This window comes from Xyrauchen texanus, chromosome 22, assembly GCF_025860055.1.
Source record: "Xyrauchen texanus isolate HMW12.3.18 chromosome 22, RBS_HiC_50CHRs, whole genome shotgun sequence".
Taxonomy (NCBI): Eukaryota; Metazoa; Chordata; class Actinopteri; order Cypriniformes; family Catostomidae; genus Xyrauchen; species Xyrauchen texanus.
The window spans coordinates 17,718,328-17,734,163 of NC_068297.1; the positions used below are offsets into that span (position 1 = coordinate 17,718,328).

The 15,836-nt window shown below is 39.7% G+C and overlaps 1 protein-coding gene across 4 annotated transcripts in view; it reads left to right on the top strand.

Moving 5' to 3' along the window:
• The window catches only part of LOC127662096 (tetratricopeptide repeat protein 7B-like), a 67,631-nt gene that overhangs the window by 7,788 nt on the left and 44,007 nt on the right, over window positions 1-15,836 (top strand). For 2 of the 4 annotated variants that reach the window (XM_052153069.1, XM_052153071.1), the window contains exons 4-6: window positions 7,302-7,429; window positions 10,327-10,448; window positions 12,892-12,912. In XM_052153069.1, the coding sequence (XP_052009029.1) occupies window positions 7,302-7,429; window positions 10,327-10,448; window positions 12,892-12,912 (271 nt within the window). The remainder of the gene's footprint in view (window positions 1-7,301; window positions 7,430-10,326; window positions 10,449-12,891; window positions 12,913-15,836) is intronic. The other 2 variants (XM_052153070.1, XM_052153072.1) reach the window with 1 other exon arrangement.

Here is a 15,836-nt window from a genome sequence, read left to right on the forward strand (position 1 = left end):
ATTTACTGTGTCACTCTGCATAACAACACATCGTATCAACATATAACAATCTTGGGCATTCTCCGTAACTGTATGCACATGGCGCAGAGCTTTTGTACAAACACTGATAATGTTCAGAACATTCCATAGGTTGCATGGATAAGGATGACACAAATGCTACGGTAACCTGCTTTATATGCAAATTGGCCTTTAAAAATAACCGAAACACTAATGTTATGCTGACCAGGATGCTCCATCAAGAACACAATTCAGCGACAGTTAGAAGAGTGCTTCAAGTTTGAGTCCAATGACCTGACAGAATACCTCCCAATTGTCATCTTTGTGAGTTGGGACATTTGACTTGGATGACTTGGGGAACCGCCTGCAGCTACAGGTAGTCCAGGCTATCTTCAAACACTTATGTTATCTTTTAGCTACTTTACAGCTTGACATATGCCTACCAATTTTGGCACACTTCCAATAAAAAGGTGCTTAAGAGGAGATAAAGTTATGGTTGATGTTTGTGCAGTGGTTTGGAGGTGGATGAGTAGTCATGACTGGTCGAATTGGATTCGACAAATAGGCTCGACTAGCTGTTGTGCAACCCCTAGTGCATAGTGTGAAAACATGCAAATTCTTAGCTAAGCTAATGCAAAACATTAATATCAATATTTCTAGTTTTCCCCTCTGTAGTGGAGTTGTTGTTTTTTGTTCATACAAATGACCACTTGTAAGTTGCTTTAGTAAGGGAATGTGTTCTAAGAGCATAACTATGTACAACATCACATTTCTGTTATCAAATAAATTGTTCTAAAATAAATGTTAGTGTGATAAAATAGCTTAGTAACCTTTTTTGTGTAAAGTTATTGCCAATTTTACGACTTCATTACCATGATGATATAATACCAACAAACCCTAAAATGATAGGTTGCCTATTCTGTTACACCAGTTTTCTGAAACATTGAGTGGAGAGATCCACCCATGGGAAGGGCATATGCACCTGACCACTGCAGAAGCATCCAATTGCACCAAGACTGGCTTGACAGACAGGAGTGTGTGGCCAATGCTGCTGTAAGGCCCCACACCCTTGTCTGATAGAATAAAAGGACCGGTACCTGCTAATTTTCTTCATTAAGAGCGTAATTGCTTCTCGTGAAACAAGCGGGGCAAGCTTGGTGGATCTCTCCACTCGATGTTTCAGAGAACTGGGGTTACAGAATAGGTAACCTATCATTCTCTTTCATCATCTCGTGTTCGAGATCCACCTATGGGAAGATATGGCAACTCCCGATTGCCCAATACACTCACAGGGAGATGCTGTCAGCCAAAAAGGACGGTCACCTAATTAAAAGCAGTGCCTGGCACATCCTATATAATATTAGCAGGCTCTATAACCCATACGCATTTCATGCAGAAAAGCATTGTTTTGATATAGGTTTACCTGTATGGGGGGCTCTTTCTGATATTCTCAGTCTTATGCAAATACATATGGAGTGCATGCACAGGACATAAAGCATTCAGCCTCTAATGTTCTAGAGAGTTGAAAGGTGGTGGGTGGAAAGCACTGACTCTTTAACACCTCCCCTGTGAATGTAGGGAAGCAATTATGCAGAAAGACTGGATTGGGTCTTAGAGAAACCTTCTCCATTCCCAGGGAAAATCTTGTACAAGAATCAAGAACAGATAAGGCAAGCAGCTCACTGACACATCTGGCTGATGCAGCGCCAGGAGTAAAGCTGCGACTTTAATAAATATTCTCCAAGGGCTTGAAATGCTGCTGTGACAGAGCCTCCAGCACCATGGAGATGTCCCACTCAGGAATAAGCTTTCTAGTAACTGGAACAGAACGGCGAGTACCATTCTTGTATCTACGAATGAAACTGTGCTGTCCCACTGTTGCTTCACTAAAGCCAAAATGGCTGTCAGGTAAACCTTGATTGTAGAAAAGGATTGTCCTGGTCACTAAGGTTTTGTAGAAAGCATAATGTGTCAGTGACACTTTCATGGGGGTTCAGGTTGGACCTCTAACGATGGCTCATAGTGCCACCCATAGTGTCTGGGTGAGGGTGGTAAATTTCTAAATTTTCCTGAGACAAGAGGTCCATGTGAAATGGGAGCGGGCATGGCTGGGTGTAAAGGAGAGGAATTATCTCAGCCAGCCACGGTGCTTTGGGCCTTCTGGGCGCTATGAGAATTAGTTTCAAGCTCTGCTCCCTCAGAACGTACGACAAAGGCCGTTTTTGCGAGAGTTGAAGAGATCGACAAAAGCCCTACTGAACCTCTCCCATATCACACACACTATTTGCGATTCCCCCTCAATAGAAGATCCGCACCTGAGTTTAAAACACCTGGGACATGTGTTGCATGTAACGACAGGAAGTGCTGACCGCTCCATAAGAACATTTTGTGGGCTAGGCAGGGAAGCTGAGGGGAACACATCCCTCCTTGATGATTAATGTGCACTACGGCTGTAGTATTGTCGCAGCGCACCCGTATATGTTGCCCCTGAAGACGGGGCAGAAAGTGTCTTGGAGCCTTCCAAACAGTGAGGAGCTCTAGATAATTTATGTGAGCTGAGCGCAGTTTGGTCGGCCACGTACCATTCACTGTCCTGCCCTCATGAGTTGCACCACACCCAATATGGGAAGTACTTGTTGATATGACTTTTCGTAGCATGATAACCCGTAGAGGCATTCCATGTGCATAAAACTCTGTGCTTGTTCCGTGGCACAATGCTGATGTGCAAGCACGGGTCACTGTAATGTTTCAACTGAGATCATGTAAGGGGCAGAGACGAAGAGACAAAATCCATTTCATGAAAGCTGTCATTCTCAAAAGCCTGGGGACTGACCCCACTGAATGAGAGTTTCCTCCTTTTGGGAGTAAGGATGGGAAAATCCAAACTCGCTTCCATGGGGCTGGTAACTCACCCGCGCAGCTACCCCAACTGTTTTCCATCATAAACATCCCTCTCCTGATCGGTGGCATTTTGAAGAGCCAGCCATTCAATGTTGATGCGGTAACACTGCCAAACCGCTGACTGGTTGAGCCTGAGCCGACAGGATGGCCTCCTCGTCCTCTGAGCTCTCCAGCACAGTGTCTTCATCATCCCCAGAGCCAGGAGGCTCGTGCCCAAACGAAGAAACACCGGGGTGGAAAGATTATTCGAGAAAAGAAGCCTCAGCTTTGTCGGCCCAACTGAGAGAAGGCAAAGACTTGGAAGCCCCCAGAGTTGCAACGTCGTTGCCATTTCCTCCGTTCAAGTCATAATGCTCGAGTTCACTGCCTTGGGTAGCAGCTACTTTGAGCTTACGGTGCAGTAGTTTCCTGGGCAAGGACATAAATGGCTACAATTTTCAGGGAAGGAGAGAGCCTGCTCAATGTGTTTGAATCCCATGCACACAGCGCAGAAAGGATGGGAATCCTTGGAAACGCGCTCCTGTCTGTCAAGCCAGAGTTGGTACAATTGGATGCTTCTCGAACGCTAGACGATGAAAGAGAACTACTGTAGAAATGACAATCTAAACAAATTTACAACTCAAGTAATACATGAGTTTTAACAGAATAAGTAATGTAAGTGCATTTTTTAAAATTATAAGCTTCAAATTTCTGTGTTTAAGCCCTGTGAATGGCCATATTCACTTTCATTGTTTCCATTAACTTCCATTGTAAATTCCTTGCTGTAACCTCTATTTTTGCTTTATTTAACAAAAAGGAGGGAGCGAGTCTAAATACATTTTTGTGGTAATCTTGATCACACAGTCAAAGATTGTTATAATAAAAGACACAAGTCATTGGATTCAGAGCCTTGTGTTTATCTTGTAGGATCCTATTTTGTCATTGGCATATAAATGCATCATGTGCTCCTGCAGTTCACTTGTTGACCTTTGGGTGGCAGCATTGACTAAACATACATGGTATTCTGCAGAGAAAATAGTGCTTGCAACTAATCCTGTGCTCTGTGAACACACACACTTTTAATACTGCATACAGTGATGTGTTTGCCAAGGCCGCAGCATGAGGTCTTTGATCAGAGTTCTGACAGATCAGCGGTACTGTAAGGTTCTTGGGGAAAACTGCATGGTGGCACAGTGCCTGTCTCATCCAATCAACTCACAGCATCTCTGTGACTGACAGCTGCACATCCTGCCATGGTTCTAATCATCCATCCCATCCAGCCACATACTTGCACAAATACACGTGTGTATGACACTTCCTGACTTTTCTCCTGTGTTTATTAATAAATGGGTAGTTCTCCTCAAAATGATCAATTAGTGATTATTTCCTCACCCTCATGTTGTTGCAAAACCATATGTCATTGTTTCTTCCTTGGAATACAAAGGAGAGGTTAGCCTCAATCACCATTCACTTTCATTGCATCTCTTTTCCATGCAATGAAAGTGAATGGTGACTTAAGAATAAACATTTGGCCTAACATCTAATTTTTTGTTCCATGAAAGAAACAAAGATATAAAAGTTTGGAACAGTTGACCATCTCTTTATACTCTCATTGTGAATGATAATATCTCCCTCCTTGCTGCTCTGAGCTGCTCGTCACAGACTGTCATGAGATGTCAGATTTACTGCGGCTGTTATACAGGTAACTAAAGAGACCGGTTACAGTAATGGAACTTGTCTTGTGTCTGGCTAGTATAAAGGGCCTTGAACCTATAAAGGACATTTCTCCAAAATATAAGATCAGACCAGAGGACATTTCTCCAAAATATAAGATCTTTGTCCCCATGTGCACTTGCAAACTGTAGTCTGGCTTTTTTATGGCAGTTTTGGAGCAGTGGCTTCTTACTTGCTGAGCAGCTTTTCAGGTTATGTTGATATAGGACATGTTATACTGTGGATATAAATACTCGTCTACCAGTTTCCTTCAGCATATTGACAAGTCCTTTGCTGTTGTTCTGCAATTGATTTGCACTTTTCGCACCAAACTACATTCATCTTTAGGAGACAGAATGTGTCTTCTTCCTGAGCGGTATGATGGCTGCGTGGACCCATGGTGTTTATACTTGCGTACTATTGTTGTACAGATGAACTTGGTACCTTCAGGCATTTGGAAATTGTTCCCAAGAATAAACCAGACTTGTGGAGGTCCACAATTATTTTTTCTGAGGTCTTTGCTGATTTCTTTTGATTTTCCCATGATGTCAAGCAAGGAGGCACTTTGCTTGAGAGTTTGAAGTTAGACCTTAAAATACATCCACAGATACACCTCCAATTCAGTACACCTCCTATCAGAAGCTAATTGCCTAAAGACTTGACATAATTTTCTGGAATTTTCCAAGCTGCTTAAAGGCACAGTTAACTTAGTGTATGTAAACTTCTGACCCACTAAAATTGTGATCGATATTTAGTATGTAAAAAAAAACATTTATATATTTTTTTTACTTTGACAGGCACAGACAAACAGTCCTAAATTAATAAAATCTCAGATGCAGTATATTGTTCAACCAAAATTACATAATGTGGGACTTTTAAGTATAAACAAGCCAGAAGTACATCGGGGACTCCTATTTCAAAATGAAGAAATTATGAAAAAACTATCGGCACAGATTTTTTAAGATAACAATAGTTCCAAAAAGCAACTCTCAGCACTGATTTATTGGTAAAACTGATATGTCAGTCTACCTCTAGTGTGGAACAACAAGACTGTCAAAAATGTCTTTGGCCTCCTAAACTGTGACATTTTACTTGTCCTTGAAGATGCAGTGTGTCATGTCTGTGCCACCAGCAGCACCTTATGAAAAATAAACATTGCTTTGTTTGAGCATCCCAACCGGCCTGACATAGCGACACTTCCTCAACAAATGGTGTGAGTTTGGGGCGGGAAGATCTGCTTGTCTAACAAATGAGAGACAGGGGGCATATATGGGAAACCTATTTGAAAACGATCAGTAGGTTGGCTTGACAAATCTAATGTACTGATACTCTACACCCTTCAGTTAGGGTTTTTTCAAAATCTTCCCAGAGCTTTTGAGCTTCATCCATCAAACTCTGTACAGACCTTCAGACTGTTCTGATCGATCGTACTAACGGTTTTCCCATAGCCAATGAGAAAAAATCCCCAAAATCCTATAGAGTCACAATGGCGGAATGTTGAAAAGAGCCTTTGTTTGAATAATAAATGTAGTTTGAATAAAAAATTCAACAGTGAAGTTTATCCCAACAGACTTTTACCCATATAGTTATTTTTCTGTTTGGTGTTGCTAAGTAGGTATATTGACATAATAATAGTTATGTCAATCAGTGTCTCTATCCCTCTATCTGCATTATTCTCTTCCTCTCTTCTACTGTGACTTCACAGTGCACTTTTAATCACTTCTTCACCGTTACCTCTTAGTTCATGATTAATTATGCAGTTTTCATTTTGGAATCATTTCGAGACTCGACACTAGAAACTTCCAGACAGTTAATAGCTTTCTTCGCCCTGTGATATATGTTTATAAGCACTTATGTTTTATTAATGTGGTTTGAAAAGTAGTTAGGAGGGTTACAGTTTCTGTTTCCTGTCACACAGCAGTACTGTCATGAAAACTTTATCTGTGCAGAGAACCCAATACTAACACCAGCCAAACAAACAACTCTCATCATGTTCACTGGCCACTTGAGCACTGGGTCTGGCCTGTTGTTCTCATACTGTGAGGGATTTAAGATTTGGCTTTAGAAGCTGAAGCCAGAAGGCAAAGATTGGCCACAGATTGTATGACATCTCTAAGGAGCCGCGCTTGTGCCTGTACCACACTGTTTGGTTCTCAGCTGACCCAGACAAGGCAACGGGATCTGTCAGTGGAACAGATATCAGCTCATGCTAAAACATTAAAAGCTTTTCTGGCTTTGATTTTTTTCACACATTTATATTTCAGTGTATCATTTCTACTGTCCAGAAGCAACGAAGAAAACAACCTGGAGTTAAAAGAATGAAGCATGTGACATTCAGTTTAAAGTGGAAGTGTGTAATTTCTGTGCCACTAGTTTCACCAAACAAAATACTGATTATTTCAAACAGGTTTCTTGTATACTCCCCTCATGCACCATATGTTGGATAAACAGAAAGTCCTGCCCCAAACTCACGCCATTGGTTGAGTCAATGTTGCTATCTGGGCTGTTCGGCATGCTCAAATTAACAGAGCAAAGTTATGATAGCACCACAGAGCAACAGTGTGACTTTTATATTTATATAAAACCGAAGTACAAATTAACTATCATAAGGTATGAATATCCCTGTGAATCTGGCAGTTAGGACAGCCTTGTGTGCTTTCTTGCTGTTGGCTTGTGTAAGTCATTTTTGTGTTGTTGTTGTTTGTCTGTAGGTCTTTGCCTGGAGAAGGCATCTGCAGCTTCCCCATTGCTTTCCAATCGAGACCGAGACCAGGAGATCATCACTTGTTATGAGAAGTCTGGAGACATTGCTTTGCTCTATCTTCAGGAAGTTGAAAAGGTAATTTGACTTTCCTGTTTCATGGGAACATGATGCTGATAAAGACCAGTGCCTGGTTGCATAAAGTCCCTGAAGTGTAATTGTCTCCTAAGTTTCTCTTGAACTTAAGGGTGTTTTAGAAAATAACCCTTAAGTGTTACTTAAGGGCTTTTATAGGTGAAACGCAACAATCATTTACAATTTCCCATAAATATTTATTTGTTTATTTAAGTCTGCCCTTTAAAACCGTTAAGTGTTGTATAAAGTATTTCTTACAGTTAGGAAAACCACCTTAAGTGTAGGTTAAGAGATTGTAGATACAAGATTTCTAAAAATGAAGAAATGACCAAGTTTATAGAACCAGTTGAAGAGTACAGTGTGCGAAGGTGAATTTCCGCATTAGGGAGAACCCTTTAGACCATCTTAGTGCTGATTTAACCGCCACATAGTATGGGAAATAGTTAAGAGGGCGAAGTGTCCCTAGTATTTTCTGCTCTTTGCAACTGGACTAATGGATATATTAAAAATCATATTGCATGTTAATTTGTGTGATATTTCACAAATATTATATATATATATATATATATATATATATACACACAGTATATCTGACAGCTGTACTGTCCACCACTGAAATTCTTAATTTGGGCTGGCAATCAGTTCTCTGCACAGTTATACTAGCATCTTTTAACACCTCTTACCTGGCCTAGTCTTTCAAATTCAAAGGTCTCTTTCTCAAGAGGGTGCTTACCTGTGTCCTAATTTATCCACATGCAAAATTCAGGAATTAAAATTTTTTTTTTACTTACACAGGAAAGATTTTTGTTGACCCGCGCACGCTGTCTTCGGCAGTGCGCATCGCTGACGCATGCACCTGCTATCAACTGTACTTAAAGGGTATCACAAAGAATTTGTAGTGGGCATGTGTCAAACGCGTTTGTATCCACTTACGGTCAGAAGAGTATACTCACAAATGCAACATGGTCGACCTGGAACGCGCCAAAACAAAGTATACCTGGGCCTTAACAGGTGCCATGTGACAATACCGTTTAAACGCTGCTTCAGAAGAGGTCGGACAATAATGAACACATAAATAATGACACAGGGAAACTTTAATAGTCATTAAAACTATTATAAAAAATGATTTTCTAAGTGGTAAAATTGCTCAAGTTTTCGTCAGGATATTTCCAAACTTCTGAAAGTTGGTAGGGACATGTTGTGTCCATGGTAAAAGTAGAGTTTTATTATGGTAAACCTGTTTTATCACTGTAATAAATCCCTTAACGGTTTCCCTTGCCTAAAATAATGATTTAAGGGATTATATGCAACACCCCCTAACCCTTAGGTAAGGGGAAATCTTGCTTTAAAACTTTTTTATGCAAAAAGACACAGGCTTCTTCACTGTGTTGATGTCAGATAGATCCGCATTCCAATCGCTGAGATCTTAGAATGGACCCTTTTTACAGACTGTGATGACACATTTACGCCTTATTTAGTAGCACAATTCTAGCAAACACCTTACTTTACTGAAGATTATTAATAGGGGTGCACAATTAATCAAATACATAATAAAGATTGCAATAACAGATGCAACAATTAACTAATCATGAAAAAGTGTCAATTATAGCAATCCACATCTACTCATGTTGCATCCAAATGTTCTATTTCATTGTCTATTTAATATATGATTTTGCAGCGGTTGAGCATGGTAACAAATCACAGACAAGGCAACTAGTCTTGATTTACTGATGTTTAAAATGGCAGTAATTATAATTCAGCAATAAAACAGCATTAAATTAATTCAGGAATACAGTTTTGGATGTGTAGCCAACAGAATGGGCCATGCAGTTGATATACCCAAATTAAGAATTTTCATGTAAATTCAATTAACAGAAATCAGCTCTAATTCTTAATATAAGATTTGATTGGTTCAGCTACAGTGTTGCAACTGTATAGGTAGGTTGATTCTGAATTCCTTTCAGCAAGCTGCATGACTCCAATGTTTTGTTGGATTGGGATTCATAGTCTCTAACCATAAACCTTTCTTTATACAGTCTTTATGTGTTGCTTTAAATCTCTTAAATCTTGAAATTGCAAACATGAGGATACGTCTATTGAACTAGGGCCCCTTCATACTGACTTTTAGTTAAATTTTAATTTATAGTATTTTTTGCATACAACAATCAGTATGGACCCAGAGGTTATTTTATGTGTTAATGTAGCTGTCTGTTGATTATTTCTCCCTGTCGGTTTCTGATGGACAGTGGAAATGTACATTTGCTTTTTAGCAGAGCACAGATTTGCACTGTAATGCTGCAGAGGGTCAGAGTGAGGAGCAGCCAACCGCGAGACTAATCTCTTCCTGTCCTACCTGTGAATTTTAACTTACAATCAAAGCCTTTGACAGGTCAAAGTTCACCTAGAATATTGTCTTTCAGGACAAGAGCCGTCTCTTTCTTCTGTCGAATGATTTCACCCTCATTCGGTCTGTTCGTAATAGTTCCACACATAGTGAATATCTTCCCGCAGCATGGTGTTCAGTATTTACTGCAAGTGTTTTAATGCTGTTGGAGAGGGGAGGGAGAGTAGAGAGATGGAAAGAGAGAACGAGAGTGAGTGATGGAGAGGAGAAAGGCAATGCTTGTGTTCTGCTGCAGTGTTGACGCTGCATCTTTCGGGTGCAGTCGAAGTTTTACGTTTGACCTTCACACTGTGGATACTCGCACCCTCCAAACTAACATCCTTTTCAAAGTGCTTGTTTTATATTTTGGTAAATATAGCAAACAAGTGTGACTTTGCTTCTTTTGATGGTGTGGTTTGTATTTGCTAAATGATTAACAGGAAGTGGAAGCTATGCAAGCTTGAGATTTTTATAGTAATCTTTGGCTTTATTAATTGATGACATATCCTGTCTTTAGGCCCTCAGTGCTGGCATTCAGAACCGCAGTCCAAAGCCCGGCCCAGTCACACAGGAACAGGAACTGGGCTACTTCCTGGAAACTGGACTTCAGAGGGCCCATGTTATCCTTTTCAAAAAAGGGTGAGTGCATTTCTTGGTGTGTTTATATTTGGACTGAACGAATTAATCATAACAAAATTTAAATTGCGATATGAGGTAGTACGATTATTAAACCGCAAAGGCCTCATAGGCTGATGAGCTTAGCATGTTAAATATACTGAGCTCCAGTTTCACTAATTGCACATTTCTCATGTTTACAAGAATGCCTGGCTGCTAAAAGTTACTAACCAAACCTAAAGTAACCCCCATAACACTAGGTTTTTTTTGGTCAGAAGTGTGGATGTGAACATTTCTCTGCAGTAAACAGCCATTGTGAGCTCAAATATAAACAAATGTATTCCTTGTGTGGAAGCTGGGGAGTGCCAATTTTAAAATAATGAAGAAATAAATGATCAATCTATTAATTTGTAAATAAAAACTTGAAAAAATAAACCAATATGTAAGTGGACAAATAAATAGACACATTTAAATGTATTTAATTCATGTTTAAATAAATTATAATATTTAACAATTAAATTGCACATTAAAGGTGCTGTAAGTAATTTTGGCCATTCTAGAATTTCCACAAGCTGAGCTGTTGGATTAGCCACAGCCCCTATTTCAAAAACACCACCCTTCAAAGAAACCAAACAAGTTTACTGAGACCGACACAAGCTGAAACTGTTGTCAAAAACAACAGCAGCAAAACAGTGCCCTCAACAGAGACCCTATCAATGTTAATGTAATGTGAATCTCAAGTTAATTAGCATATTGTTCTCTTGTTACGTGATTTTCCTTAGTTTCCTGCTCTGACTAAAGGTATTTCAGGCCTAAACTTTGATTGCAACAATGCAATGCAAAGTTATAGAATTTTACCCAACATCAATATTATGGAAATTTACTATGGACCTCATAAATACCAAACATGAGTTTAATAATAATAATTGCAATGGTAACAACATGCATGATAAGCGATTTAAAAGAGTAATAAAAAATTAATCATATTAAAGCAAGGATAACATTACATGAGGTAGTATGACAACTGACAACTGTTATGAAAAACATGCCATAAAAATGGCATTTAAGGCTCAATAATTTGCTGCAACTACAATACTATGAGAACAGCAATAATGATTGACAGGCAGAAAGTGTCAGAGACCACGGCCCATGGACACATTTTTGTTTGCTGTTTACAGAGTCTAGAGCTGCCACAGAGATTGGTGAGATATCTCAGGACACTTATTTTATTAATATCTTTCAGAGTAGGACCATTTTTTTGCATTCATTTCCATGAAGTAATCGCTTACAGCACCTTTAATAAATCATGTATTTAAATAATGTTTAAAATACAATTAAATGTATCAATAAAATAACACATTAATAAGTTATTTTTAAATGCGCCTTTTAAATTGCATTTATTTTTAAAAATTTGGCAATTGTTTTTCATTATTCATTTGACAGTTACTTTTCTTCCTCCATTTGACAATTGAAATTGACAACTGAAAATGCCATTAGACAGTTGGCTCGTGGGAGCATCTAGTGAACTCTTCATTTCGTGTGTGTGTGTGTGTGTGTGTGTGAGTTTTAAGACACACCCCCTCTCCCACGTGCCACTCGAAGGTGATGTTAGACAGCCTGTCATTGGGACGGTTATTGATCAGAGTTATGAGCAGTTCATGTGCTCTATGAAAAGAAAGGGAAGCAAAGCGGTTCAGAAGTTAATGGTCACTTGTCACTGCTGCAGTTAAAGAGCATAGCGCGGCCCTCCTCATGTGTGCATGATGGAAGGGAGCTGTTAACCACGATGCAGTAAACAGAACAAGCCCCCCGAACCGACTGAAGATAAACAAGTGCCTGTAGACAGGGAAGCAAATGGCGACTGCACTGTTTGTTTTTTGTCAGTCGGATTGGGGGGCTCATTCTGTTCTGAGGTACTGAGCTGCTAGAGAAAGCTGCTAGACCTTGCGACTGCAGCAGCTGCTAGATCCTGAACCTACCTGAAGAGTTCCAAAAAATAGTAGTGAAAAGTGGTCTGAGACCCTATCACAAAGCAGATACAATGTGAATGTGATGTGAATCACGTTAACCCAAATTATGTTAATATTCAAATCGCAGTTTCAAAATATTCGCAATTAAATTTTTTTGGTCCAAATCGTTCAGCCATAGTTTATATTTTTAGTAAAAGCGCACAATTACGATTCACAGACCATTCAAGTGTCCTTTTGAGAGATTTTAACCTGGGACAACTGGATCTGAGTTGTTTACGTTCATCCTTCCTTTACTCATGAGTAGTTTTTTAGGAATCTGCTGGGCTTTCTGTCTGTACACTAACTCTTTGCCTGTCTTTGTGCCTAATGTTTTATTTTACACTGATTCATTAACCCTTCATTAGTTTTCAGCTGGTGTATGTTTGTGTGTGTCTCATCCTATGTGTGTTCTGATGTCAAACTCTTCCCCCCTGCACCTTGGCCTTTTCACCATGGAGCCATGTGTATAATGACTACTCGTACGTATCCCTCCACTCTCTTCACATAGAATAGTGTCTTCGCATTACAGTAGCAGCTCCACACAGAGACAAAGAGAAAATGAGCTAGAGAAAGAGAATGTTTTCTGCTGGCCAGATCTTCTTGATTTTTACTTGCCCTGTCAACTTTTTCACTAGCCCTGTCACAAAATATTTTTATTTTTTTAAAAAACAATATTAAAAATGTAAATTTGCAATAATAAATGTACTCCGGGTAGGGAAGGAGGTATTGTCCCAAGTGAAGGAGTTCAAGTAACTCGGGGTCTTGTTTACGAGTGAGGGGACAATGGAGCGGGAGGTTGGAGAATCGGGGCAGAGGGGGCAGTATTGCACTCGCTCTATGGAACCGTTGTCACGAAAAGAGAGCTGAGCTGGAATTTTCCGGTCAAATTTCGTTCCTACCCTCACCTACAGTATGGTCTTGAAGGCTGGGTCATGACCGAAAGAACTAGGTCACGAGTACAAGCGGCTGAAATGGGTTGCCTCAGAAGGGTGGCGGGCTTCTTCCCTGAGATAGGGTGAGGAGCTCAGTCATCCGTGAGGAGCTCGGAGTAGAACTGTTGCTCCTTTGTGTTGAAAGGAGCCAGTTGAGGTGGTTTGGGCATCTGGTAAGGATGCCCCCTGTGTGCCTCCCTAGGGAGGTGTTTCAGGCACGTCCAGCTGGGAGGAGGCCTCGGGGAAGAGCCAGGACTAGGTGGAGAGATTACATCTCCACACTGGCCGTGGAACACCTCGGGGTCCCCCAGTCAGAGCTGGTTAATGGGCCTGTCTAGATTTGATAAATAAGTGACTTTTTCAAATAGTTTTTTTACATCAGTAATGTCCTGACTATAATTTGTGACCGGTTGAATGCCACTTTGGTGAATTTAAGGACCAATTTCCTTCCAAAACAGTAAAATCTGTACAATATTCCAATTGTACAGATTTGGCCACCAGTGTAGCAGAAGTGGCAGGGTTACATGGCTGTAATGATGGCCTGACAAAACAATTGTAATTATTATGTGAATATGGCAACTACTGAAACTTCAGTGAAGACAGCATTTTGTAAATGTGAATTGAGTGCTTTACCATCACCCCTCACTGTATCAATATGTACATTGTTTAAGTGGCAATGCATTGCTTGCATTTAAAACGTCATTTCTGCAACGGAAAAACAGCAAATGCTTCATTTGTAGTAAAAACGTTATTGTTCCATTTGAGAAGATACTACAGTACACAATGAAAATTCATACAATAGATCGCAGTGTATAGTTTGAGAACACAGTGTAAAGTGTTTTATTGAGAAATTTTCTGTCAGCTGAAGTTTGATTTAGTTTACGTTGTTAGGCATGCTAAATGTAAACATTTACTGTACAGTAGATGAACAAAAAAACAGGCAGTCTAGTCAGTTATCTACCTTTCATTTAAATAAATTCAGAGGAGAGAATGATAGAGTTGAAGAGAACCTGGACTGTGTACTGCAAAGTGTCTCCTAACTTGAGGTACTATTATCTGTTTTACAGCCAGATGGTGCCACTACTGTGAAATGTATGGCCTTACAAACATGACTATTAGCTTATGTTTATGAAAAACCCTCCAATCCATCATTATATATTTGTATGGTACAGACCTTCCATATGAAACGAGGTGGAGCACCTGTCAGTTCTTGTAATGTAATGAGTGAAATATGATAAGATGAAATATGGTGCATTGTGGGTCATGTATCATGTATCAACAGTACACAAGTATAAACACCATGGGTCCACGCAGCCATCATACCGCTCAGGAAGGAGATGCATTCTATCTCCTAGAGATGAACGTAGTTTGGTGCGAAAAGTGCAGATCAGTCCCAGAACAACAGCAAAGCAGGACCTTGGGAAGATGCTGGTGGAAAACGGTAGACAAGTATCTATATCCACATTAAAACGAGTCAGGAAGTAGCCACTACTCCAAAACCGCCATAAAAAAGCCAGACTACAGTTTGCAAGTGCACATGGGGACAAAGATCTTAATTTTTGGAGAAATGTCATCCTGTTTAATGAAACAAAAATTTAACTGTTTAGCCATAATGACCATCATTATGTTTGGAGTAAAAAGGGTGAGGCTTGCAAGCCAAAGAACTACGAAAGAACTAGCCAAAGAACTTACGAGGACCTACTACTTAGTAGGTCCTCGTAATGCACTCAGAAGTCTGAATCCACTCAGCACACCCTGGATTCAAACTCGCAACTCCAGGTGTGGTTGTCAATGCTCACTGAGCTACCCAGGCCCTCAACTCATTCACATTCTTAAAATAAAGTAGTGATCCTATCTGAACTAAGACAGGGAATGTTTTCTATGATTAAATGTCAAGAATTGTGAAAAACTGAATTTAAATATATTTGGCTATGTTATATGTAAACTTCTGTCTTGAACTGTCTGCTCTCTTTGTGCTGTCAGAACACTGTAAATGTGAAGTATGTACTTTTGTTGTATTTTTGTTTAAGTATCCCAGCTTAAAGCTATAGTTCACCCAAAAATAAAAAGTCTCCCATCATTTTCTCTCCCACATACCACCCCAGATGTGTATGACTGACTTTCTTCTGCTGAACACAAACATAGATGTTTAGAAGAATTTCTCAGCTCTTTAGGTCCATACAATGCAAGTGAATGATTGCCAGACCTTTTTGTATCTCCCAAAATCACAAAGGCATCATAAAATGTATCATCTGAAAGTCACATGTGGTGTCTGTTAGTTTCACTTTCACATTTTAAAGTGAATGTGAAAATGGAGAATTAGAGTAATAAAGGACTTAAATATTGTTCTGTTTCTCACCCACACCTATTATATAAATTCTGAAGATATAGATTTAACCACTGGAGTCATATGGATTACTTTTATGTTTGATTAATGTGTTTTTTCACCTACAAAGTTCTGATCACCATTC